This window comes from Octopus sinensis, linkage group LG10 (assembly GCF_006345805.1).
Source record: "Octopus sinensis linkage group LG10, ASM634580v1, whole genome shotgun sequence".
Taxonomy (NCBI): domain Eukaryota; kingdom Metazoa; phylum Mollusca; class Cephalopoda; order Octopoda; family Octopodidae; genus Octopus; species Octopus sinensis.
The window spans coordinates 82,358,439-82,385,835 of record NC_043006.1 but is presented as its reverse complement, the minus strand read 5'-3'; the positions used below and the strand labels follow the sequence as shown (position 1 = coordinate 82,385,835).

The following is a 27,397-nucleotide window of genomic DNA, read 5'->3' as shown; positions in this document are numbered from 1 at the left end:
CACCAGGCTCCAGTCTGATCTGGCAGTGTTTCTACAGCTGGATGCCCTTCCTAACGCCAACCACTCCGTGACTGTAGTGGGTGCTTTTTACGTGCCACCGGCACAGGTGCCAGGGGAGGCTGGCAGCGGCCATGATCGGTTGGTGCTTTTATGTGCCACCAGCACAGAACCCAGTCAAGGCGGCGCTAGAAATGTAAAATAATTTTGTCTGGTGCTCAACTGATTCTATCATCCACTGTCTCTTAAACATGTGCACAACAATATCGAGGCGTGAAGTCTTTGCCCGTTCAGTTTCACGCCTGCACGTCACTGCGCGGGTCGGTGCAGACATCATCGGGCATCGCTTTTCATGTTGCGGTAGCGTGGCCACCTCCCGGTCATTTCGGCCTGCACTATTCCTCAGAGGATGCTCTTCGCCGAGTATCAGAGGCGGCTGGTACATTCACTGTGAAAATATTAGAGTGCTCAGAGTGAGCCCCGCCAGCTTGCATATGAAATGTATTGGATTTAAGTGTTTAATTACAAGCCACAAAGTTACTGGTTCAAACCAAACTAAAATCACTGTGATATGAGATGACAATACATGAGTAAAAGACAATCATTTCATTTATGTCTATAACAATTAATTTCTCATTGCCACCTAATTACGACTTATCATTTAACCCATTACTCTGTCAAATGTAATGCTTCTATATTCACATTATTTTGAATTAGTCATGCATTACCTTGTAGCTTCAAGATTTCAATGGTGTGTTAGTATATTTTTAGAATGACATTGTAGAACAGGTGTTTAACATAAAACATGTAGAATATTTGGGTCAGATACGACTGGATTAAATGCTTAAAGGGTTAAACAATCCTATTTTGGCCGAATTCCAAATTTGGCTTTAATCCTGAAAAGGTTGTAAAGTCAGTTATTTTAAATACTTAATTAACCAGCTCTTTTTAAATCTAAAACCTATGTGCTTGCATTTAACTCAACAAGTGCAGACATGTCTGTGTGGTTGAGAAGCATGCTTCCTTGGGTTCCGTCCCACTGTGTGATATCATAGGCAAGTGTCTTCTATTACAACACCAGGCAAATCAAAGCCTTATATGTGGATTTGGTAGGCAGACACTGAAAGAGACCGTTGTACATACATACATTCATATATATTGTGTGTGTATCACGTGCGTATTAGTGTCTTCTTGTCTTGACATCGCATAATAGCTGTAAATGAGTGTCACTGTCATACAAGCAGTGTCATCATCATCGTTTAACGTCCGCTTTCCATGCTAGCATGAGTTGGACAAATGATTGAAGGCTGGCAAACCAGATGGCTGCACCAGGCTTCAATCTTGATCTGGCAGAGTTTCTACATCTGGATGGCCTTCCTAACGCCAACCACTCCAAGAGTGTAGTGGGTGCTTTTACGTGCCAGTCAGGCGGTACTGGCAACGACCTATATATTTCTAATTTTCCATGAAAACATGTTTGGTCTTGGGAAAATTTGGAAACAGGTGAGATTTGGTAACAGGAAGGGTAACCAGGTGTAGAAAAACCACCTCAACAAATTTGGTCCAATCCATGCAAGCATAGCAAAGTGGACATTAAAATGATGATGATGGATTCATTAATAATAGAATAGCTCATTTTTCCACTCCCTCACATTCCTTATTTTCCTCCATAACAAGATGGCATCAACATAACTACCATTGCAATTAATCTTCTACCATCAACCTATGACAAATTATCCTTTTAACAATGATTCTGTCTGAGTCTCATTTATCTTTAATTTCTCAAAGACTACAGGCCAGTTAAATTAGATTATCAGATGATATACACCACAGGTCACAATGCACTTCACATTGTTTTAGCCTTTGAATGATGCCACCGTGCTGGCTAAGTGAGCAGGTCAATATTCCCCCTGACAGGAAGACGATTCCATTGCAGACTTACCATTTACAGCTGAGTGGACTGAAGTGAATGAATGAAGTGTTTTGCTCAAGAACACAACATGCCACCTGGTCCAGGAAACAAATCAAGGATTTAGAAACTGAGAGCAACATCCTAACTATTAGGCCACGCATCTTTACAAATTAGATTACAGCATGACCAATCTTAAAAATTTAGCTAATTGAAAGTATGTGATTAATGACCACTCAGGAGTCAAAGTTTTTGTATCTGACATCCTACACCCAAACTAAACCAACCATAAAAGAATTAGCTAATCCCACCTTCCACACCAAAACTACTTTGACACAAATATGATGCTAGCACCACCTGACTGGCGTCTATGTAAAAAGCATCAACCGATCGTGGCCGTTTGCCAGCCACCTCTGGCCCCTGTGCTGGTGGCACATAAAAAGCACCCGCTACACTCACTGAGTGGTTGGCATTAGGAAGGGCATCTAGCTGTAGAAACACTGCCTGATCAGACTGGAGCCTGGCTTCCCAGACCCCGGTCGAACTGTCCAACCTATGCTAGCATGGAAAACAGACGTTAAATGATGATGATGATGACGATGTGCAGGATACATTTTCTGAATAAGCTGAAATGCATCATTAGTGATGTGATCAGGGCTTATTAGATGTTTTTGGGTTTTTCAACATTAAGCACCCCCAACCAAGTGACCCACTTGGGGTTGATAAAATTGCTCAACTGTAACCCAGAAGCGAAATGCTGAATTGTAAACCACCTTGTGAAGGTGCATGGCTCAGTGGTTAGAGCATTGGGCTAACAATCATGAGGTAGTGAGTTTGATTCTCAGACTGGGCTGTGCGTAATGTTCTTGAGCAAGACCCTTTATTTCACGTTTTTCAGTTCACTCAGCTGTAGAAATGGATTGTGATGTCACTGGTAGCAAGCTGTATTGGCCTTTGCATTTCCAGGGGCAACTGCTGGTCTTCCATAAGCAACCTTGTTGGACTTGTGCCCCAGAGGGGAACTTTCTAGGTGCAATTTATGACTGAAGGGACTTTTTACCTATAACCCAGCAACAGTTCATGGATTAACTCTCTTAATCCAAAGATACCTGGTGTCTTTCTCTGCAGCTTCATTCAGAGAGAGAAGAGAAAGAGAAAACAGACAGGGTTTAAGTGATGGAGAAAAAATGGAGAGAGGTAAAATGAGTAGAATCGATGGAGAGGTAGAAAGAACTTAAAAGAAAAAGAAGTGCAAAAGGAAAAAATTTGAAGAAAAGAAGAGATAATAAATGGTAAATCATGGTGGTGATGGCAATGTTCATAAAAAGACAGAGAATAGGAGTAAAAAGAGAGATAAAGCCAACTCGAAGACATGAGGGAGAAGGTGAGAGGGAGGGAGAGGATTCTGAAAGAATAAGGGTTGGGGTCTGAGTAAGAGTGGGAGTTTAAGTAAAGCACCCTCTCCTTTGTACATTTGTTTCAAGTATTTTCCAAGTCTATCTTAGCATATAAAATAGAGGCATGGTTAGATAAAAGTATCAAAATAAGTTTGCTACACAAAATAAGATTGTGTGTGTGTGTGCGTGTATAAATCTATGTCAGTATGTGCTTATATAAACACACACACACACACACACACACACATATATTTATTCAAAAGCAAAAAATTTCCAAAGATTTTGCTAGTATTGCAATACAATTCAAAGCTGTATTTGTTTCAAGACACACTGTTAAATGACTTATTTAACAATTGTTTCTAAATTAGGTTCAAGGTTAACAATTTTAAAGAGAAGAGATTAATCCATTTATTAACCCCAGTGCTTGGTTGGTACCTTATTTTATCAACCACTGACCTTGGTAAGGTTTGAACTCAGAAAACAAATACCACAAGGCATTTTGTCCAATGCTCTAATGATTCTGCCAGTGTACCATCCTCACAATAATAATTCTTTCTAATTTTGGTACAAGGCCAGTAATTTTGAGGGGAAGGGAAAGCTGATTATACCAACCCTAGTACATGACCGGTACTTTATTATATCGACACTGAATGGATGAGTGGCAAAGGGTTTAAGTTGATTGGACAATTAGAAATGAGAGAGAGAGCAATACTGAAGACAATGATAATGTTTACCTCACAGTATCTTTTAAAGCATCTTGCAATGGCACCAACACTTTTTGTAGATTTTGATGTATCATTCATTTTCCCCCTGGAAAGAAAGAAAAGCAAAGAAAAAGTGAAAAAAAAAATTAATTAAAAAACTAGACTGATTAACAAGCATAATTATGAAGCATGTAGAAGTCAAATGAATTAGAAGAACCAAATATAAAGGAAAAATAAAATGTGTAGAGTATTGGATTTAAACTTTTTTTTACCATGTTTCTTTCGAAAGACATTGCCTTTTTGTGACTTAAATGAGAAAATAATGCTGAATTTAGTAAATAATTATCATTATTAACCAGTGGGGCACAACATGAAGACAGGTGGATTGTTTTCACAAGGGTTACTGTTCTAATATATTTTGTCTTAATTCTTTAACATTCACATTATGCTATCAAAAGTAATACTAATTTATTCACATTGTTTGCAATTAATCATGCATTATCTCATAGTTTTGAGATTTTGATGAGGTAACTGTTAAATTTTTAGAATGATATTGTGGTGTTGGTGTGAGAGGCAAGATCGGACCAGTTGGAGCATAAAACAAGTAGAATATTTTGGACGGATATCATCATCATCATTATTGCTGTTTAATGTTTGGTCTCCATGCTGGCATGAGTTGGACGGTTTGATATGGAGTTGGCTAGCAGCGAGCAGTCCAGACTCCACCTGTCTGTTGTGGCACGGTTTCTATGATTGAATGCCCTTCTAAGCACCAACCACTTAGCAGAGTGTGCTGGGTGCTTTTTACATGCTACCAGCATGGGTGCATTTATGCAGCCCCGACACAGGTGCTTTTTAAATGTTAAACGGTTAAATAAGATTGTATGCAGTGGGTAGAAGGGAAACCTGATGTTTTGGGGCAGACTCTCCCTTGGGAGGGAGACATTTTCTCTTCTCCCCCGCTTTTCTCTCTCTCAGATGTGAAGACAGCTGCAGAATATCAGATTCATTCTCCCCTTTTGGCATACAAACTTATCACAATCATAGCAACTTTTCCAAGTTTGCATGGGTTAGTTTTCTGTAGTCAGATGCTCTTCCTGACATCAACCCTCGCCTGTTTACAAGCAAGTTAATAAATCTTCCTGTCTTTATCAAACAACAAACAGGTTGGAAATGCTTTTGCAGAGGATTGGAAACAATGATTATTGTTTGCATGAATCATAAGGCAGTTTTCTCTACAATCAGCACACACATGTGAAGACAATGAGCAACAGGAACTCACTCACTAACATCTATCCTCACTTAAAATTGGATGTCCTGTTAGAACAAACTTTACTGTAGTAGATAGAGAATAGTTTGTTGTAACAGAACACTCACATTTAAATAGGGATAAATATTACCTCTCAGTATACAGCCTCTGTCATGAATACACCTTCTCCTCGACTTACGACCTATATGACTTATGACCACAAAAAATAAGGAAATAAAAAAACAAAAAAGTTGATTTTCAGACATTGGGCAGCTGTGCTTACGATAACTATGGCAGCATCTGGTACCACAAGCCTTCCTCAGACCCAGGCATCCACTGCCTACCAGTCTCTCGCTCAGTCGCTCTCAAGCATCAGTTGCGTTTGAATGAAAATAATGTTGCAAAATATAAATCTGACATACGACCAAATCGACTTACGAGCTATCAGTCGGAATGAAACTCAGTCGTAAGTCGAGGAGAAGGGATATATATTTATTAACTCACACTATGGTTCAGTTTCTGTCTATAAATTTCATTCACAAATTAATCAATCCATGACTATAGTAGAGAACACAAACCTACAGTGGAACTGAATTTCAAACAGCATGATTCAGAAGTCATCATCATCGTTTAACGTCCGCTTTCCATGCTAGCATGGACGATTTTGACTAAGGGCTGGCGAACCAGATGGCTGCACCAGGCTCCAATCTTGATCTGGCAGAGTTTCTACAGCTAGATGCCCTTCCTAATGCCAACCACTCAGAGTGTTGTGGGTGCTTTTTATGTACCACCGGCACGGGCACCAGTCAGGCGGTACTGGCAACGACCTCGCTCGAATCGTTTTTGCACGTGCCACCGGCAGAGAACTTCTAAACTACACAACCATGTCTGCATCTATTTTTACACACACATGCATGGCTGTATATTTGTCAGTGTTTAAAATTATATCTTAATATCATAATTTGATTGAAAAGAGCTCAGTATAACTCTGCAGTAAGGTAAACTGTGGCATTAAAGAAAAAAGAAATTTATCTGAACGCAAACCGTCAGTGAGTAATATACCTTAATCCAGTAACACATAACTGGACAATGGAGATTTTGTTACAATAAAACAAAGAATTATTTCTAGTTCATTTTTGGTATCCCAATTTCAAATCTGTGTTTTCTAAACCACATGGTTCTGGGTTCAGTCCCACTGCATGGGACCTTGGGCCAGTGTCTTAAATTATAGCCTTAGTGGAGGAACATGGCCCAGTGGTTAGAGCAGCGGACTCGCGGTCGAGGGATCGTGGGTTCGAATCTCAGATCAGACGATGTGTGTGTTTATGAGCAAAATACCTAAGCTCCACGTGGCTTCGGCAGAAGGTAATGGTGAACTTCTGCTGACTCTTTTGCTACAACTTTCTCTCACTTTTTCCTCTTACATCTCACCTGTGACAGACCGGCGTCCCGTCCAGGTGAAGAACCTATATGCCAAGGAAACCGGGAAACTAGCCCTTATGAGCCAGGGATGGCTTGAGAAGGAACAAAAAATTATAGCCTTGGGTCAACCAATGCCTTGTGAGTGGATTTGCTAGACGGAAACTGAAAAAAGTTCATCGTGTGTATGTGTTTGTCTCCCAATCCCAACATCTGACAACCTGTGATTATGTCCCAGTAATTTTACAGTTCAGCAAAAGAGACTTAGCCTAAGTACCAGTCTTTAATAAAAATAAGAGTAATGGGATCAATTCATTCGACCAAAAAATTCTTCAAGGCAGTACCCCAGCATAGCCAGAGTCTAATGACTGAAACAAGTAAGAAAAAATAAAAAATACAGATTTTGTGAAATTAAATTCTAGTTATGTTGTACATGTATTATGATTACCATACGTGGTAGACCCACTTCTTTTCAACTGACAAAGCAGACATACATATCATGTGACATGCCTTAATTACACTTTACAGATCTTGAGTGACAATGAAGAAACATAACAATGTTAACGATGAGACCTGCCTGCATGTTACTATTTCGATATTAAGGTAGGAGACCAACAGCGGGCACCACACACCACATACTAGCTACACACGGTGCAGTGCAACATCAATAACTTGGCTAAATGGTTACAGAAAAGCCATGCCACTCATAAACTGCATGATTTTAGCAAACCTTAAATTGGTGAGAAATTTTTAAATAAAATACCTAAGTGCAATGGATGGCATTTAGATATAAAGTCTGTAGAAATACTCAAAAGTATTGCAATCTCTGTTAACATAACAAAGTTGTTACCTCACTACCTCTATTTTTAACCCAACTACAGCAATCTCCACTCCTCTCACCTTGCATATTGTATATCACGAACACCTCTTTCACCTACTAAACTCTGCTCTAAGCAATATGCCTTTACATCTCCTCATAACTGTGAATCTCTATGATGTGCTCTTTCTGTCCATATTTCAGCACCATAATTAGAACAACCCAACTAAATCATATAAACTGCACCCTATTAACCCTAACACATTTTTGGTCTGAAAAAAAAAAAAAAAAACAGTATACACACATATACTCACAAAAGAAATAGTTAATTAGTATATCATAATAGGCATCAAGCATTTAGACTATCAATCTCATCTTTAGAGAGATTTTTTTTTAAAGCTTAAAACAAGCCTACATATTTCTGGTAAAAAAAAGTAACCAAGTTTTTCAATTACTAACTTTTCCCCATTATTAAGCTGGTGTTTAAAAACAACACAATTTTTCTGAAAAGATTGGCACGAACAGTTTATTTCTTTTATACATATCCAGTGCAGCGTGGAAGGTATTTATAAGCCATTTAAGAAACACACAAAAACCGTTAGATTCACTTCAACATTTAAATTTAATTTGTCAAAATATTTTCGTCAAATTAAATTTACATGTTGAAGTGAATCTAACAGTTTTTGTGTTTCTTAAATGGCTTATAAACACCTTCCACGCTGCAATTGTTTCCATTCCAGCACACGATCTCAGACCAGGCACTTGCTATGCAAGTACATCTTCATAACATATCCAGTGGTTTAAGCAATATATTAGATACTGGCTTCTTTAGAATAAACCAAGTTTTTAACCCTATAAAGCCTACTGTCAATAATTCTTGAAACTTGAAGGATTCTTCACATTTAAACAACATAAATATTTATGTACCTGGCACCCATGCCAGTGACACATAAAAAAGCATCCACTGTACTCTAGGAGTGGTTGGCATTAGGAAGTGCATCAAAGCTGTAGAAACCATGCCAAGTCAGAATGGAACCTGGTACAGCTTCCCAGCTTTCAGTCAAACCATCCAACCCATGCCAGAATGGAAAACGGACTTATGATGATGTGTGTGTATCTATACCCACACGTAACAATAAAATTTTCACATAACCTACTCTTAGAATTGAAACTACATCTCCTCTCTCAAACTGCATCTTCTCTCTTCCTCACATTTCCTCTTCATACTCTATGATTTTCTGCCACTCCCCATCCCTGCCCTGCTCACTGTATTGCTTTCCCCAATCACTGCAATACCCACCCACACTCCCTACTCATGCCGTCTTGGCAATACGTCTCCATACCGTGAGGGCATGTCCTGACAACTGCCACCATTTGTCTCTCTCTTTCTTACTCTACCATCCCATCTATGGTCTGAACCTCATTCCTATGAGTATACTCAGGTGCTTCACCACCATCTCTCTCCTACACTCTCTTTTACTCTTGTTATCTCCCACTTTCTCTTTCCCTTGCTCTTTCCTCTGGCTGGGTAACCATGTATCTCCTCCACAATAGCACACCTGTTTCTGTCCTCTTTCTTGTTACCTTTCTCTCACTCTCTTTCGGTCTCTTGGCTGGGTAACCATGTACGTCCTCTATAGCAAGACACTTGTTTCTGCCTCTCTGTCTCCCTGTCACACTATAATCTTTCATCATTTAATACAAAATCACCGCCTCTAATGTCACCTCCCCTCTCAAATTTCATTGTCTTGCAAGTTACTTGGTGACCCTGTCAGTGCTGGTGCCACATAAAAAGTATCCAGCCCACACTGTGAAGTGGTTGGCATTTGGAAGGGCATCCAGTTGTGAAAAACCATGCCAAAACTGACGTCACCTGTGATGGTGCCACATAAAAATCACTCAGTCTATTTTACAGGGTGGTTGGCATTAGGAAGGGCATCCAGCTATAAAAGCTATGTCAAAACAAACACAGTAGCCTGGTGTAGTCTTCTACCTGGCCAATTCATGTTAAACCATCCAATCCATGCCAACATGGAAGACATGTTAAATGACAATGAGATTCACACACACACACGAATATGCATGTCTTTTTATAGGTATGTGTGTGTATTTCTATGTATTGTATATGAAAAATCTAATTATTGACTGTTCAAGAAGCCTGATGAGATGAGATGGCTGGTAGTAAAGCATATTGTACAAATCAGGCTAGGTAATCTAATATCATTTTATGCAATACACTACATGCAAATAAATGGCTAGGCTATTGAAACACATGTAGCATAAACAAAACAAAAATGACAGTACGTTCATTGAATATATTTTTACACAGCGTGGCATGCACAGCAAGTGTTGTTACAGACACTGAATTTGCAGGATAACTAATATTTATCAAGTTAAAATTGCACTGCCTATCCTAGTGATTGGATAATGAATAAACTGACAATATTTATTGGTGGTACTCCTGAATACCCTGCTAACTACTATTGTGTGTGTGTATGTGAGGTACAAGCATGGCTATGTAGTAAGAAGTTTTTATTTTTTTCCTTCTGTGTGGCACCTTGGGCATGTGTCTTTTAACCCTTTCGTTACCGTATTTATTTTGAGATGCTCTGTGTTTCTTTCAATTAATTTTAAATACAACAAAGAATTTAGTAAAATAACTTAGTTATCATTAAGCTGGTGTTAGGAACATAAATTGTGACTAATGTTTGGTGGAAGATTTTAATTCTTGGAAACAAGACATTTTTACTACAGCGCCAGAGGCAGTTTCAGCCGGGTTGGTATCAAAAGGGTTAATACAGCCCTGGGCTGACCAAAGCTTTGTGAGTGAATGTGGAAATGGAAAATGAAAGAATCTCATCATATGTGTACACACACACATACACACAATGAAAGGATAGAGAGGCAGATAGATATATTGCATGAGTGTATACACAAAATTTTTCCTTTTCATAAAACATACTCCTTAGCAGCTAAAAATATGTAATCTACATTACTGCATGTACTTTATATGCACTTTCTGACAAGTTGTGGTGCACCTGAGCACTGTATACAATAATTTCATTATTATTAAAAAATAAACAACAACAGCAGCAAAAAAAAACTGAAAATAAAGATTTACTTGATGCGCATGTTGAAATATTTTATACAGTCTTTTCATTGAATAGAGTCTTATGGTTGAATGCATTTATTTCTTCTTGGGATTGCTGACAACTTTCAATTAGCAATTACATAATGTACAATTCTAAACCCAGAACAAATAACTGCATAACACCTCCACCCAGGCCCATCTAATAAAAAAAAAAAAAACCCACCACACACCCACTTACTTCTGCTTCCCTTACCTGCCACCACATGTGATACACTGTGTATATAAAAGTAGCGAGCTGGCAGAAATGTTAGCATGCCAGGCGAAATGCTTAGCGGTATTTCGTCTGTCTTCAAGTTCTTAGTTCAAATTCCACCAAGGTCGAAAAATTAAGTACCAGTTGTGTATATAAATTAGAAAAAAACCACCTTTTATCAATTCAGTAATGAAAAATTTTAAATTATACCATTTAGAAAAATTACCTATTATAGAAAGTTTAAATATAAGATGAAACATAACGATGATTAAGTAATGTGCAAAATAATAAATAAAATGTTTTGCACATTACTTAATCATAAGTAATCTGATTTATATATATATATATATATATATATATGTATGTATATATATATAAAATTTTGTGAAAATTGATTTAGTATTTCTAAATTGAATTTTTCCCACTAAGTTTGGAATAATATTCCCTCATATTATATATATATATATATATATATATATGTGTATATATATATATGTGAGTGTATATACATATGTGTATATGTGTGTGTGTGTGTGTATATATATATATATATATATATTACTCGTTTCAGCCATGCTTTTCTTTTATCCTTTACTTGTTTCAATCATTAGATTACAGCCATGCTGGGGCCTTGAAAAATTTTTACTCGAATGTATCAACCCCAGTACTTCTTTTTTTAAAGTACGGAACTTATTTTATCAGTCCTTTTGCTGAACCACTAAGTTACAGAGATGTTAAACAACCACCAGATGTCAAGCAGTGGGGAGGGACACACACACACATACATTTTAGTGCGTGCGCACATACACATGAGTACTGTCCAAATCTCTGACCAATCACATACAGCTAGCTGGCATTCAATTGGCATATCAAGTTTTGGGCATTTTGATTGGGTTTTGGATAGAAAATTCACAAAAAAGTCACTTCTATTGATTTTTTAATGGCTTTGCGGGGTGACTGGGGAAATGTAAAAATGTGCACAACCACCCTTGGACGGTTTTGAATGACCATAGAAAGTGCAAGCCCTCTAACTGAAAAATTGTGGATTTGTATAAAGGACACACACGCACACAGACAGACAGACATTTTGCCGTTTATATATAGAGAGATACGTATATACAACAAGCTTCTTTCAGTTCCTGTCTATCAAATCCACCCACAAGGCATTGGTTGGCTCAAGGTTATAGTAGAAGACACTTACCCAAGGTGTCACACAGAGTGACTGAACCATGGAAGGAATCTGTCTTACCTCATAGTCACACCTAAATATTTTTTTTTCCAATCCTTTGAGCATAGAATATCAACCTTCCAGAATTACCTTCTTGGTATATTTCCATTTTCTTTGCAAGCATACATTTTCAAGGCATCAAACTGAACACTGACAGTAAGAATTTCATTTGTCATGGCCAGGTCTGCAATGCTTACGGACACTGCCCCTTCTAAACCCTTACCCCAAGTGGGCCATAAAACAAAAAACATATTTAACAAGAAGTAGAAAAGCAAGTTGTACAATTAGAACCAACAGCTGCTCTTCATCGATGGTTACAATTTCAAGGCGGCGAGCTAGCAGAATCGTTAGCACGTCGGGCGAAATGCTTAGTGGTATTTCGGCTGCCGTTACGTTGTGAGTTCAAATTCCGCCGAGGTCGACTTTGCCTTTCATCCTTTTGGGGTCGATAAATTAAGTACCAGTTAAGCACTGGGGTCGATATAATCGACTTAATACCTATGTCTGTCGATGTTTGTCCCCTCTATGTTTAGCCCCTTGTGGGTAATAAAGAAATAGGTTACAATTTAGAGAGTTACAACAGATGAAAAGACAAAATATATTTTATATATATACACACACACATATACATATGTAACAGGATACATGTCACCATAGAGAAAGCAACGATGATAAAAGTATAAAGCATATTCTGAGAATGTTAATATATATATATATTTTCAATGAGCAAATGAATGAACTAGAACTATGTCTCACACATTCACATGCACTGTAACATTAGCAGTAGTAGTTGCTACCACCACCACGATCACAATTATTATCATCATCAACATCTTCTTTATCTTTATCTAGTTTCAGCTCACGAGCTGTGGCCATGCTGGGGCACTGTAGCTTAGCAACAATTTTTAAAAAAAATCTTAGATGAGCAGTTTAGAACTCAACTGAGCAGTCCTATTATTAAAGGTATTCCAGACATGACCATCTAACTTGTTTGAATAACTAGGACTACACTGTCAAATGTGTCTAATTTCTAAAGCAGTATGATGCGATCTATCAAAGATTTGGTTGCTTATTTTAGCGAATCAAGTGACCAGAGAACAACGGTTCTCAACTTGGGGAGTCCTAAAACCTCCAGGTTGCCCACAAGGGCAATACTGGAGGTTCAAAGATCTACTCAAAACTTTAAAAGACCACTTTAAAATGTATATTTAATTACTCAGACACCTATAATTAATTCAGTTTACATACAACTTTCAATTGAGAGATGAAACTGGGAAAACGAGTTTGTTGTTAATTCAGGACATCAGCTTATACAGTAACCTGTCTTATAAAAAAGTGCGGGGTTTGTGAAAAAAAAATTCATTAAAACAAAAGGGGTGCCTTGTAGAGAAGTTGTTGGGAACCAATGATGTAGAAACTCCCTCACTGACCCAACCTAGAACAAGTAGGACAGGGTGCCTTCAAGCTGATGTTTTCTTAAGACCAATTACTTTAACCCTTTAGTGTTCAGACTATTCAATCAAACATAATGCCTATTGATTCCCATTGATTTGAACTAATCATGCATTATCTCATATCTTCAAGAGCTTAATGGTGTAATTACTTAATGTAGAATAACATTGTGGGGTAGGTGTGAGGGCCTGGATCTGGTCAGTTTGAACATAAAACAGATTAACTATTTTGGCCGGATATGGCCGGTTTAAATACTAAAGGGTTAAACCTCTCTTTACTACACATTTCTAGGCCTTTTGACAAACTCCCCTCAGCACTTTGCATTACAAACATGCAATACTTCATGCACACAATATCCCTTCACATTACATGTGTTCATGCCAATGCAACTATCTCCCTTCTTTACAGCTTTGGTACCTGGCCATGTTCTCCAATCACTTGTACTCAACCATTCCCAGTTAAGTACAAAAGGTGCTGTCAGTAGTTGATCAAAAATAAAGGAAATGATTATGTTGAGTCGCAATATTGTTATAAAGTTCAGATATCCTTCCTTACACTGATTATTTAAATGACCAATTTGCATAAGAAATAATACTTACTCTTTTACTATTATTTGTTTTAGTCATTTAACTGTAGCTATACTGGAGCACCACCTTTAGTCGAACAAATCAACCCCAGAACCTATTCTTTGTAAGCCTAATACTTATTCTGTTGGTCTCTTTTGCTGAACTGCTAGGTATCTGGGATATAAACACACCAGCATTGGTTGTCAAGCAATGGTGGGGGGACAAAAACACACACACACACACACACACACACATATATATTTCAGTTTCTGTCTACCAAATCCATTCAGAAGGCTTTGGTCAGCCTGAGGCTATAGTAGAAGACACTTGCCCAAGGTGCAACACAGTGGGACTGAACCCGGAACCATGTGGTTGGTAAGCAAGCAACTTACCACACAACCACTCCTGTGCCTATGGATAGATGACATAGTTGATACTTCTCACTACAAATGATAAAATGCAGTTAAAGGAAAAAGATTCCTCGAGAAGAATTAGCAAGCACCACTGCTAGAAATGTGATACAAATGAATCTAAAGACCTAGACTTTGATGACAACAGTAATGATGATGATAGTTTCAAATTTTGCCACAAGGCCAGCAATTTTAAGCAAAGGGACTAAGTCAGGATTTAGTTTTCATTCGCAAAATATGCATTTTTTAAAAGACAGTAAAAAATTTGAAAATTGACTATAATAATGTAGCCTTCCAGTATCATGTTGTGGAGAAAAACATTGGAGAAAAAAGTTACAGAGGTTTAAAAATAAAAAAAACTGTATATTTTTAGCCAATAGCGACAGAAATTTTCTGCGTTTAGCAGAGCAGTGTCAACTTTCAGATTGTACCCTGTGAAATTTAGAGTTTAGCATCTGACCTGTTCATTGTAGGTTTCTAAATAAACAGAAATACCGAATAAAATCAACAAGTATCATCTTACTTTTTCTTTTGTCTCTTCATTGATTGCATGGTTTTATTATTTTTTTAAAATTTGTAATATTAATATATTTGTCTGCGTGTGATTACTTGATGTGTATTTCAGTATTATGATTACCTGTTATGTATTTGTGTACATCATTGATATGTGTGTGTGTGGAAGGTGGGGAGGCGTCTATCTCCAAGACTTTAAAGTTGAGTGAAGTTTTCATGCTTGGATTTGTAAACTACGATAAGAATAACACTGGTTGACAAAGAATTTGTCCGAAGAAAAAGAATACCTGTATCTTAAATGCTTTTGTGAAATGCTCTTAATTAGCAATGCACCTTTTATCATTAATGCTGAATTAGTGATTATATCTACACTAATTAATGTTTGGAGAAATCACCTATTAAATTATTGTTTATGCAATTAAATTACTGTTAAAAAATGAAGGTAATAAGAAATGTTTCAAGAAACCAAATGTTGAAAAAGCCAATATTAGGTTGGAAGAAAAATACACACACACACTTGTTTCCAAACTTAATTTCTCAGTGGGTGGGAAAAATTGCTTTGAATCGAAGAAGGAAAAAGTGGAGAGGAGAGGTCACTCTTGGGTTTGTTTCATTTTCACATACGCACGACAAAGAAAACTATATTATAACTTATAAATATTTTCTACCATGAACAATATATATATATATATATAATCATCATCAATATATATATATATTGTTTATATACACCACATGTACTTTAGACATTGGGTTTTGTGGAAGTTTTCTTCCTTAGAAGCTTCGTTGTCATGAGAAAGAATTTAAAAGAAATGTGAAAGAATGACAATGGAGTGTTTGTTCTTCCTCATTTAAGAAATGCATGATTGTTACACAAATCCACCTCAGCCATGTCTTCACACAGACACACACCCAACTGTACATTATGTAAGCCTTTGTTCAATATACCTGACGTGGATAACCAGCAAAATTGAGAGCACCGTTGGTATTTGATATATGTAACAATAGAGTTATAAGCACTACCAGGGTACCATAAAACTTGTCAAATGTAGAAATATATTAATGTACCCTGAAATTATATAAAACAACACACGTGCACATACCCACCTATACTTCATGTAAGTTTATGCTCGATATAACCGACGTGGATAACCAGTCAAATCGTGGGTCACCCTGGTAATTAATATACATAACACAATTATAGGTGGTTTTACGTTTGCCACAATGATATGTACCACAAGGGTGCCACCAAGCTTATTGAATATAAGAAGGTTGTTTTTCCTGAGATGTATATTAAACAACATGCAGACATCTCTACTTTGTGCAAGTCTGTACTCAATATAAAACAAGCGTAGATAGCCAACCAAGTCGGGGGCCAACTTAGTATCTAAAACACTAACATAGAAAAAACAGAAAAATATGTAATATACTAACACACAGAAAAATTAAAACAAAACACATAGGTGAAAAGAATCTTGTGGTGTGAAGAATTAAGTGTGAAAAATCAACAGACAACAGTAAACCACAACTCGGATGGTTGTCATGGTAACAAGCTGCTAATGCTACGCAGTCTGTTGATTGGCTAAAATTACCCAAATTTCCTAACTTTAATGCCAAATAACATCAGATTCTTTGGTTTACAAGATAAAGTAATTGGTTGATCATAATCAAAATTCAGAGTTGCATCAATACACCAAAATTGAAAGCAGTCTGGGCAAAATTAAGTGGGGCTCATTTTGCGAATGGGAAAGACTAGATCCCTAAGTCGATTACATTAACTCTAGTGTGATAACTGGTACTTACTTTATTAACCAACCCTAAAAGGAAGAAAAGGCAAAGTCAATCTTGGCAGAATTTCATATCAGAACTTAAAGAGCTTGACTTTTTGCCAAATATAATTTTAAAATTAAAACGTCACAATATTTCAGGTTGTCACAGCACCTCTAAATATTCGGGGTTTTGAGACAACCTAGATGGAAACCAGCGTTCTAGATAATCAAATCTGTAACTCAGCTTCAATTTGAGAATGTAGTTATCTTAGTTTACTAATATGCTGGGAGGATAGGTACAATGCCACAATTCAAATTGCCTGCCCCCTCTTCACACACAGAGTGAATAGGGTTGGTCAAGCAATTTGTCAGAAATGTTAGTATTTACACCACACAATCTTCCACTGTGTGATGGTAAATAATTACTATTACTGCTGCAAAATGACATCTTTAAGATTTAGTGGATATATAATGAACAGATGAAGCATTATCATCAGGAAAATGTGGGTCAAATAGAGTTCACTGAAGCAGATTTTCTACTGCCAGATGCTTATCTTGTCAACAAACTTCACCTATGGCTGGGACATTTTTTTTTCTAGAAGATTGGAAATGAAACTGCTTGTTTGAGTGACATATTCACAACCATTGAGACAAGGAGACACTCCTGGGTTTTCTTCTCCTTTTCCTTTCCTATTTCAGTCATCAGACTGCAGCCACGCTATGGCACAGCCTTGAAAAATTATGGCAACCTGAGGCTATAGCAGAAGGCACTAGTCCAATATGCCACAGTGGGATTGAACCCAGAACCATGTGGTCAGGAAGAAAACTTCTTACCACACAGCCATGCCTGCACCTACAGAGCCATGCTTACACCTCAGTTTACTGTTTTAGTTTAGGACCTCTCCCACTCAGATCACCCACCATCCTATCTCTCATCTACTTCAAACTGCAGTTAGCATTTAAACCTGGTCTGTATTTATGAGCCCTAGGCATCCAATCCCTCCACAACACCTTTAAATAAGTTTCCTATTTCTGGAAAAACCAATAACATTTTCACTCCTACAAAAAGACGTTAAACTTCATATGTAAATCATTTATATTATTATTCTGCTATGGTCTACATCTGTAAAGCTTCTGAAGACATAATCTATTATACACACAACGTTTATATTATCCATAAGACAATAAACATATGAAGTATGGGAGGAAAGCAAAGACATAATCTAACAGATGCAATATGTATATATATTCATAGGCTGAGTGTGTTTCATTATATTATTATATCAAATATTAAAATTATTTATACAATTCATAAGACTAACTGATAAATATTTAGAACTAAATGTGGTATGTGTATGGGGTGGGAGTGGCTGTGTAAATAAGTTTACTTCCCAAACATGTGGTTTCAGGTTCAGTACCACTGCGTGGTACATTGGGCAAGTGACTTCTACTACAAACCGAAGCTAATCAATGTTCTGAAAGTAGATCTGGTTAACGGAAACTGAAAGAAGCCTGCTATGTATGTATGTGTGTTAGTATCTCCTTGTCTTGACACTGCATGATAGTTGTTAGCAAGTGTCACCGTCATGGAAGCAGTGTCCATTTCCAATCGTCTGTGAAAATATGTTTGGCCATAGGGAAATATGAAATATGTGGTTGTAGAAAATCTACCTCAAGAAATACTATTTGACCTACGCAAGCATGGAAAAGTGGAGGTTATGATGATGATCATCATCATTGTCATCATTAAACGTTCATTGTCCATGCTGGTATGGTCTGGACGGTTTGACCGTGGTTGGCAAGCTGCACCAGGCTCCAATCCAATCCAATTTGGCATAGTTCCAACAGCTGGTTGCCCTTACTAACACCAGCCACTCCAAGAGTGTAATGGGTGATGGTTATATATATATATATATACACACACTGATACACTTTTTTTTTTAGAATCTACAAGATCTGTGAGACAGCTACTGTACTTCATTCACTGGGACTATGGGTTCATGTTCAAGCATATACACCAGTCTCAGATGTGAAAATAAGGATGTAGTGCAGGGAATTAACATCAGTAACACCTGTACTGGAGAAGTAGCATAGAAGAAAAATATTATAGACCGATTATGCCATGTATTTTGTTCCATAATTAAAATTATTTTTTGACATTAGATAACTCAGAAAGTAGAATAAGTGACAAGTGTATAAAAAAAGTATGTAGTTTTCAAAGATATTCTCTCCTTTATATAAAGAATTGAGTACTTCAGGAAAAAAATACACTTTCAAAAGAAATCTTATAGCTTTCCAATAAAATATGGAATTTCCAGAGATACCAAAAGTGCTAATTGCATATTTCTTCTGTTTTACAGACAAAATATTCAGAAATCAAGAGGTTCAAAAGTTTTTGTTATTGTTTTAAGTGTTTGTTTTCAATATCTTTTCAAAATAGAAATAAAATTTGACAAATATTCTTATACTAGTTACAGTCACTGAAATGTGGCTAGGCTGGTGCACCACCTTCAAATGTATAGTTAATTCACTCAAAACCCCACCGCACTTAGTTACAAATTTTGTGGACATAAAGACAATGTACCATACCACCATCACAATTTGAAGTCCGATCTCAATGAGAACAAGGGAAATATGAAATATTACCAACCCGGCTGAGACCGGCTCTGGCCCCGAGTACAAATGTCTTGTTTTCATAAGTTTTGAATTAAAATCTTCCACCAAATCTTTGTCATAATTTCTGTTCCTAACAATAGCTGAATGATAACTAAATTATTTTATTAAATTCTTTGTTATACTTAAAGTAATTGAAAGAAACACAGAGCATCTCAAAATAAATACAGTAACGAAAGGGTTAAGGCAGTTTAAGAGGATCTGATGAGCTGGAAGACCATGTCAGATTCATCATCATCATTTAGCGTCCGTTTTCCATGCTAGCATGGGTTGGACGGTTCTACTGGGGTCTGTGAAGCCAGAAGGCTTCATCAGGCCCAGTCAAATCTGGCAGTGTTTCTACGGCTGGATGCCCTTCCTAACGCCAACCACTCCGTGAGTGTAGTGGGTGCTTTTTACGTGCCACCCGCACTGGTGCCAGACAGAGCTGGCAAACGGCCACGAACGGATGGTGCTTTTTATGTGCCACCGGCACGAGGGCCAGGCGAGGGTGGCAACGGACACGAAACGGGGCGGTGCTGGCAACGGTCGCGAAACGGAAAGTTCTCTTACATGCCACCGGCACTGGTAACACATCTGCAATTTCCATTGATCGATTTCCATTGATCGATTTTGATTCTGATCCTCACTTGCCTCAACGGGTCTTCACAAGTAGAGTTTCGACATGCCACCAGCACTGGTAACACATCCGCAATTTCCATTGATCGATTTCGATTCTGATCCTCACTTGCCTCAACACGTCTTCACAAGTAGAGTTTTGTGTCCCAAGAAGGGAAGGTATGCATACGTAGGCTGGCTCCATCCCATGTAGAAGGCCACGGGTTATGGACTCACTTGTCCTGCCGGGTCAATGCTTTTTTTTTTGTGATAGTTTTTACAGCTGGATGCCCTCAGAGTAATAAAGTTTCTATATCTATCTATCTATATATATATATGCATGTGCGTGTATCCTTGACGATATTTATACATCAATCTTTCTTTCTCATAAATACACAAACACACACACAAATATAAACAAACATTGTTTACTTTGTTGTTTAACAAACTTTAGTCAGTATCTTCTTTTACTCTCAATACTATATGTAATATATAGATTTCCCATTACTCAATCTAATAATGAAAGCAGTTTACATTGATAGATTTCTAACCAATGATAATAAAGGCTCTACTTGTGTGTGTATGTGTGTGTGTGCAAAATATATAAAAAAAGCATGGCTGTTATAGAAACCAAACAAAGAAACACAGAGAACATAAAAAGCATACGCAATTAACAGGTATCTCACCTTGACTAGTCCATCTTGTTTTCAAAGACTGTTATTTAAGGAGTCATTTTTAAGCGAATGGAGTGATCTGAGTAAAATTTGACAGATATTTCTAGCGAAATAGTAACAGCTTTGTCCATGGCAACGGGTAAAGTAATTTTGGTCACACAGATATTCAAGTACAAAAGGAGTAATTGTTATCACAGATGAATGCTGTTATAACCAATAAATAATTCAATAGTGAAGTTGTCATTGATTAGTTTTAGGTCAGCTCAGATCAAACAAATCCTTGATCAAAGGCACTGAATATCAGTGTTTCTTCCCTGCCACCTCCAAGAAATGTGTAATAGAATTACATTATCCAAAGTGTTCTTTTCTAAGATTGTAGGTTAGTGTGAGGGAGATCTGGCTGCTATTTTTAGCAAGTTCAGTGACCATAAAGAGGTTCAGTCACTAATTTTTGCTGCAATTCAACTTGATGATTGACTAAGTGTGCATGTGTGTGTATATGTATGTATGTATGTATATATATATGTATATATCTTTTCTATTTTTTACTTGCTTCAGTCATTAATTAGACTGCAGCCATACTGGGGCATTGCCTTGAAGAATTTCCTAGTCAAATGAATTGACCCAGTGCTTTCTTTTTTAAAGCCAGGTACTTGTTCTATTGGTCTCTTGCTGAACCACCAAGTTACAGGGCCATAAATAAACCAACACTAGTTTTCAAGCAGTGGGATGTAGGGACAAACATATATATATATATATGATGGACTTCTTTCAGTTTCCATCTTCTGAATTCACTCACAAGGCTTTGATCAACTCAAGACTATAGTAGGAGGCAACTGCTCAAAATGCCACACATTGGCACTAAACCAGGAACCATGTGGCTATGAAGCAATTTTTTTTTACCACACATTCATGATACACACACACACACACACACCACTGACATCTTATTTTAACATATTTACCAAAATTACATGAAAATATCTTGAAATACTAAAGAGTAAATTTATTCAATAAAATCTCCACTAGCTTCAACCATGGCCTCCAGACAGCTTTGGAATCTCCTGCATGGCTTCCTTGTTTAAGTTGGTGAATGCTGCCATAATCCTTGTCTTCAGTTCATCTTTGTTACAAGGAGTTTTGTTGGTCTCTCGCTCAGCATAATAATCAAGGGGTCGCAGTCTGCGGATTTAGGTGGCCAGATGTTAGGAGTGATGTAGTTTCAGAAACAGCATGACAGCCATGACTGGTTTCTCCTGCTTGTGTGGCATGTTGCAGAATCCTGTTTCCAGACACAGGGTCTTCCAGCAGCCACCCACTTCACCCAGGGCAGCACTACTTCATCCAGACACTTGATGTAGGCCTCCATGTTGTGTCTGAGGCCATGTGGGAAGATGAATGGAAGCATAACATTGCCATCACTAATGATCACTCCAAGCACCATGATGTGCACTGGATGTTTGATTTTTATCCCTCTCGGTACACACCCTCGGATTGACACCCAACCACTCTGGAATGTTCGTATTGGAACTTCCAGCATGAATGCCAAGCAGTTACAGCATGTCGTATCCAAATTTCTAGCAGAGTGAATTGCATCATGATGCTGTTTTTCTCACAGATGGTGCCCAACTGACCCAACTATACTGTGTAGTCGACAAAAGCAAAAAACAATGCGCATGCATGAAATTAAAAATATAAAACGGCAACAATTTATCCATCACACCCTTTACATACATATATATATAATTAGTATGCCTATGAAAGATAATTACACAATATCAATGTATGATATAAAGTATACAGCAAAATCACCTGAAGTGAAGAAGCCCTAAACAAATTTAACCCTCTGAGAACTGAAATTTTAACAATGGTCAAGTTATATATGAAAACAATTCAAGATTAAGCTGGAGGATTACTCAGTACTTTTTAGTTGAATGCAACAAATACACACAAAGGTGCATTCCAGAAGTTTTGGGACTTTTTTGTTAGAAGAGGCAATCACAACTGTCTGAGGTTATAGTAATTTCACTATATCACTATGCATCAAAGCTGACCTGCCAACTTCTGTTATTCCAGATTGAAAGAAATGTCTGTTAATAGCACTTCGAATATACCCTACTATACACGGCTTGTTACAGCTAACTAATTTGCCCACTGCAGTCTGGACATAAAGACTATTAGTAAGTTTGCAATACAATAAAGTTTTGTATTAAACTGAGTAAAAACACTACAGAAACTTATGAGTTGTTACAGACTGGGGTGAGAGGAAGAAAGAAAAGAGTATAAAATGAGGGGGTGATGTTATGAAAGAGGGAGAACTGAGAGAGAGTACCTGAGAAGTAATGAGAAATAATAAAGGCAGAGTGCAATGGGAGAGAGACATTGATGGCAGCAACATGTTTCCAGGTAAAAGAGTCAAATATAAAATAAGGTCTTGATAGCTAAGCTTCATTTGTTGAAAAGAAAAAGCAGTGATTATTTACTAATTGCCTGTATTTTAAGTTATATATATTAATTAAAAAGGTAAAATATATAAATACCTTCTTTTAGTACATTTTTTGACTTTATGCACAAAATATTTATATTTCCTCTAAAGTGTGCCACAAGAAAAGATAAGTTTGGGAACCACTGGCCTAGAATTAAAGAAATTTAAAACTTAGGCTATAGTAAACACTAAAATATTAAAAGTAAAAAAAATAAGAAACATGATGATTAAAGAGATATTTCAAGGTTAAATCAATTTTTTATTCAAAACTGGCATCCGCTTCAAACTAGAATTAAACAGCCAAGTTTTTTCTCCTGCTTCTACTCTTTGAAACTATTTTGCTATATAAGAGCACATCTACCAGTGATTCCACACACACACACATATATATATATATATATATGATGGGCTTGGAGGTAGTGATGATGATGGCTGGTGCGATTCTGTGGTTTGCTTGTACGCCGAGAGAGATCCAGCGGGCCCTTAACTGGTTCCCCAATTTTAAAGGTGTAATGTGGATGTGTAATGATGGATTGGCTGATGTGGTGGGGATGCTAGCTGGTGCAGTGGTCTTCCTCACAGTACTTCATGGTAGACAATATTTTGTGTGTATGTCACACCACATTTTTGGCCTTGTCTGTTATCCCAATTGAATGCCATAACTCTTACTTTGATATTGTTCAAATGCGACGTATAAGTGTCCATCAGAAAATATCGGTTGAGGCAAATGTATTCCACCTTTTTCAAATGTTTGTCCTTGAGCCTTATTGTCATTGAATATGCAAGTCGAAGTGGAAAATGAAGACTGTTTAGTCTGAATGGAATATCTGCATCTCTTGGGCTAAGTTTAATTCTGGGAATTAGAACTGTATGACCTTTGTTGGAGCTTGTTACCAATGATGGAACCTGTTACACAATGGTCGTGAAGTCTTTGCAGTTTCATGGAAGTTCCATTACATAATTCTTGACTGATCAAAAGATTTCTTAGCAGCATTACAATAGCCCCTACTTTTAAGATGAGGCGATGAGGAGGCATACTGGATAGAGTGAGTGAGTTGCTGAATTCAAATGGATAGTTCTGAACCTCCTCTTCATTATTGTATGGCACTGCATCTTCTGCTTTTAATTTAACAATGTGTATATGTATCTATATATCTACTTCTCTTGTAATGTGATAAACCTTTAAAAACTCAAAACAAACACCGTCACCACTCACTATCTCTCTCACGCTTTGCCACTTCAAGGAAGTGTGACACACACAACAGGTACGTACAAAGTTAGTGTATTAATATTATTGATATTAATAATCCTTTCTAAGGTGGTGAGCTGGCAGAAACGTTAAGCACGCTGGGCAAAATGCTTACGTTCGTTCTGAGTTCTAATTTTGCAGAGGTCAACTTTGCCTTTCATCCTTTCAGCGTCAATAAATTAAGTACCAGTTGCTTACTGGGGTCAAAGTAATCGACTGGCTCCCTCCCCCAAAATTTCAGGCCCTGTGCTTAGAGTAGAAAAAAATAATAATAATCCTTCCTATTGTAGGCAGGAGGCCTGAAATTTTGGGGGAGGGGGCCAGTTGATTAAATTATCTCCAGTATGCAGGTACTTAATTTATCGACCCTGAAAGGATGAAAGGCAAAGTCGACCTCGGCGGAATTTGAACTCAAAATGTAAAGACAAACAAAATACTGCCAAGCATTTCGACCAGCATGCCGCTTTAATAAGAAGAGATAATAAATGTACACACAAACACCACAAATAATTAAGCTATATCATTTGTGCCTTCAACCATGTACCAACATATAAATTGACGATAGCACAGTTTAAAAGGGGCAAAGTCAACTAGCTGTGAGGTCACCGAGTACAGGTAACTTATTTCTCACATCTAACTGGATAGGTCACTTCACTGTCAAATGGAACAGACAGACAGCTATGTACCAGTTCTTGCACTTGTCAACTTTAGCTGTTTGGGGAGTTGCTTATTTATGTTTTCCTCTTCTATTCTTATTTTTCAAAAGAGAAAGGAAAAATTCCAAAAATAAAAATAATAAACATCTGAAAATGGAAATACTTTTATAACCAAATAAGAGAGATTGAGAGAGAAAGAGAGAGAGAGAGAGAGAGAGAGAGAGAGAGAGAGAGAGAGAGATGAAGATAGCAAATTTTGTGTGTGTGTATGTACCCACCCAAATACCTAGCTGTATTTGCTACTTTCCTTTAAATTCTGAGTTTGAACCCCGCCCAAGTTGAATTTGCCTTTTGAAATAAGTACTAGTTTAAGAGCATAGTTTTTATCAACTAACCCCTGTGATCCTATCAAAATCTTTAGACTGGAGACAAATGTTAGAAACCAGTATCATGATTTATAAGTGTTAGTGATGTGGCATAATTAGTAGTTGTTAGTGGACCATTTTTCATTACTTATCAAATCCAAAAACTTACTCAAACAGAATTGAGTAGTGCTTCTCATGATTGTGGAGAGAAGATTCTAAGAACTGTAAAGAGAGTGGACAAATTATAATGTTTAATAAAAATTAATATGGTTTAAAACTTGTCCAACAGCCACGGCAAAGAAAGAAAAGTTACATGGATGCAAACTCTGTTGTCCTCTCATAAATAAAGAGAAGGCAATACATTTGACTGATATATTTTTTTTTTGGGGGGGGGGTCTGATATTATGGAATGTGGTACACTTGCCCCTTTGAAGTTTTTAATAATAACAAAAAATGTAAAACTAGTGAGAAAACCCCCCAAAATCTGGGTGTTCAGATAAAAATATTCTGATATATTTCATAAAGTGAAGGTGTATAAAAAGAAATTTTCATGATCAGATTTGTGCTGTCTGATGCAATTTATACAGGGTGTTTAATAAAAAAAAAAAAGACCTAATTTTAAACAGTCATATTTACTGAAGAAAATGCTCTACACAAATGAAACAGTACAAAATCGTAAAGCTTCAGAAACATTGTTACAAATGTTCTATGTGCCCTCCAGCAGCCACATGGACAACATCAAAGCAATAGCAAAATGCATAGGAAACACTTTGCAAGGTGTCTTTATCAATTGAAACAATTGCTGCAACTATCCTGTTTTTAAGCTCATCAAGATCATAAGCTAAAGGAAGAATAAAAATATGTTCCTTAACGTATTCCCACAAGAAATAGTTGCATGGCATCATGTCTGGGTATCTTGGGGGCCAAGAGTATAAGGCCGTGTCTAGAGGCCTTGTGTGTCCTAACCAGTGTTGAGGCAGGGTGTCATTGAGGAAACACCAGACATTGTTGTGCCAGTGTGGTGGTACTCCATCTTGCTGGATGATGAAGTTGTCTGAGTCTTCATTAAGCTATGGAAAGAGCCATGTCTGTAGCATTTCAAGATAGGTTTGTCCACACACTTCCTTTTGTCACCAACACAAAGAGCCAATGCAAATTGTAATCTGTATGGCTTCATGGTCAAACATTGTCTTAACACATGCCACACAATTGTGTGAAGTAATGCATGTTCTCTGCTAGCGCTGTGAGTAGACTTATGCAGGTTTTGCTCAAATGCCTGTTGAATTCTTAGCACATTTTCCTCAGAAGTGCGTGATTGACCTGGACTTTTTCCCTAGCACAAACACCCAGTTTCTTCAAACTGCCTATGCCAAAGACAGATGTTCGTTGACAGTGGTGGATTAACATCAAAACAGTTATGAAATGCACACTGAACTGAAATCACTGATTCACTCTTACTAAACTGTAGGATGCAAAATGTCTTCTGTTGAGTGAACCAATTCTTGCCAGTTACTCGGGTTTACATTGACGATTAAGGCACAGATTTGACCTCTAGCAGCAGTTACCTAAAACTGTAGACGATGCCAATTTTAGCAACACATCTTTCAATCACTTGATGCTCGCAATTTCAAAAGGATTATGTTTAAATTCACTCATCCTTTTTGAAACACCCTGTATATTTCATATTTGATTTTCAACTTACTTTCCCGTCCTACTCATCAATGAAGTTAGTTACGTACCATTATATATTAGCTTCAAATTTTGGCACAAGGCCAGTAATTTCAGGGAAGGGTTAAGTTGATTACATCAACCTGGTACTCAACTGGTATTAATTTATTGACCACGAAAGGATGAAAGGAAAAGCCAACCTTGGTGGAATTTGAACTCAGAATGTGAAAATGGACGAAATGCTGCTAAGCATTTT

The 27,397-nt window shown here is 37.3% G+C and overlaps 1 protein-coding gene across 1 annotated transcript in view; it reads right to left on the bottom strand.

The window, feature by feature from the left end:
* Positions 1–27,397, bottom strand: part of LOC115216794 (protein RER1) — an 84,448-nt gene that overhangs the window by 38,099 nt on the left and 18,952 nt on the right. The window contains exon 2 of the mRNA XM_036506858.1: positions 4,038–4,113. Coding sequence (XP_036362751.1) covers positions 4,038–4,106 — 69 coding nt within the window. The 5' untranslated portion in view covers positions 4,107–4,113. The remainder of the gene's footprint in view (positions 1–4,037; positions 4,114–27,397) is intronic.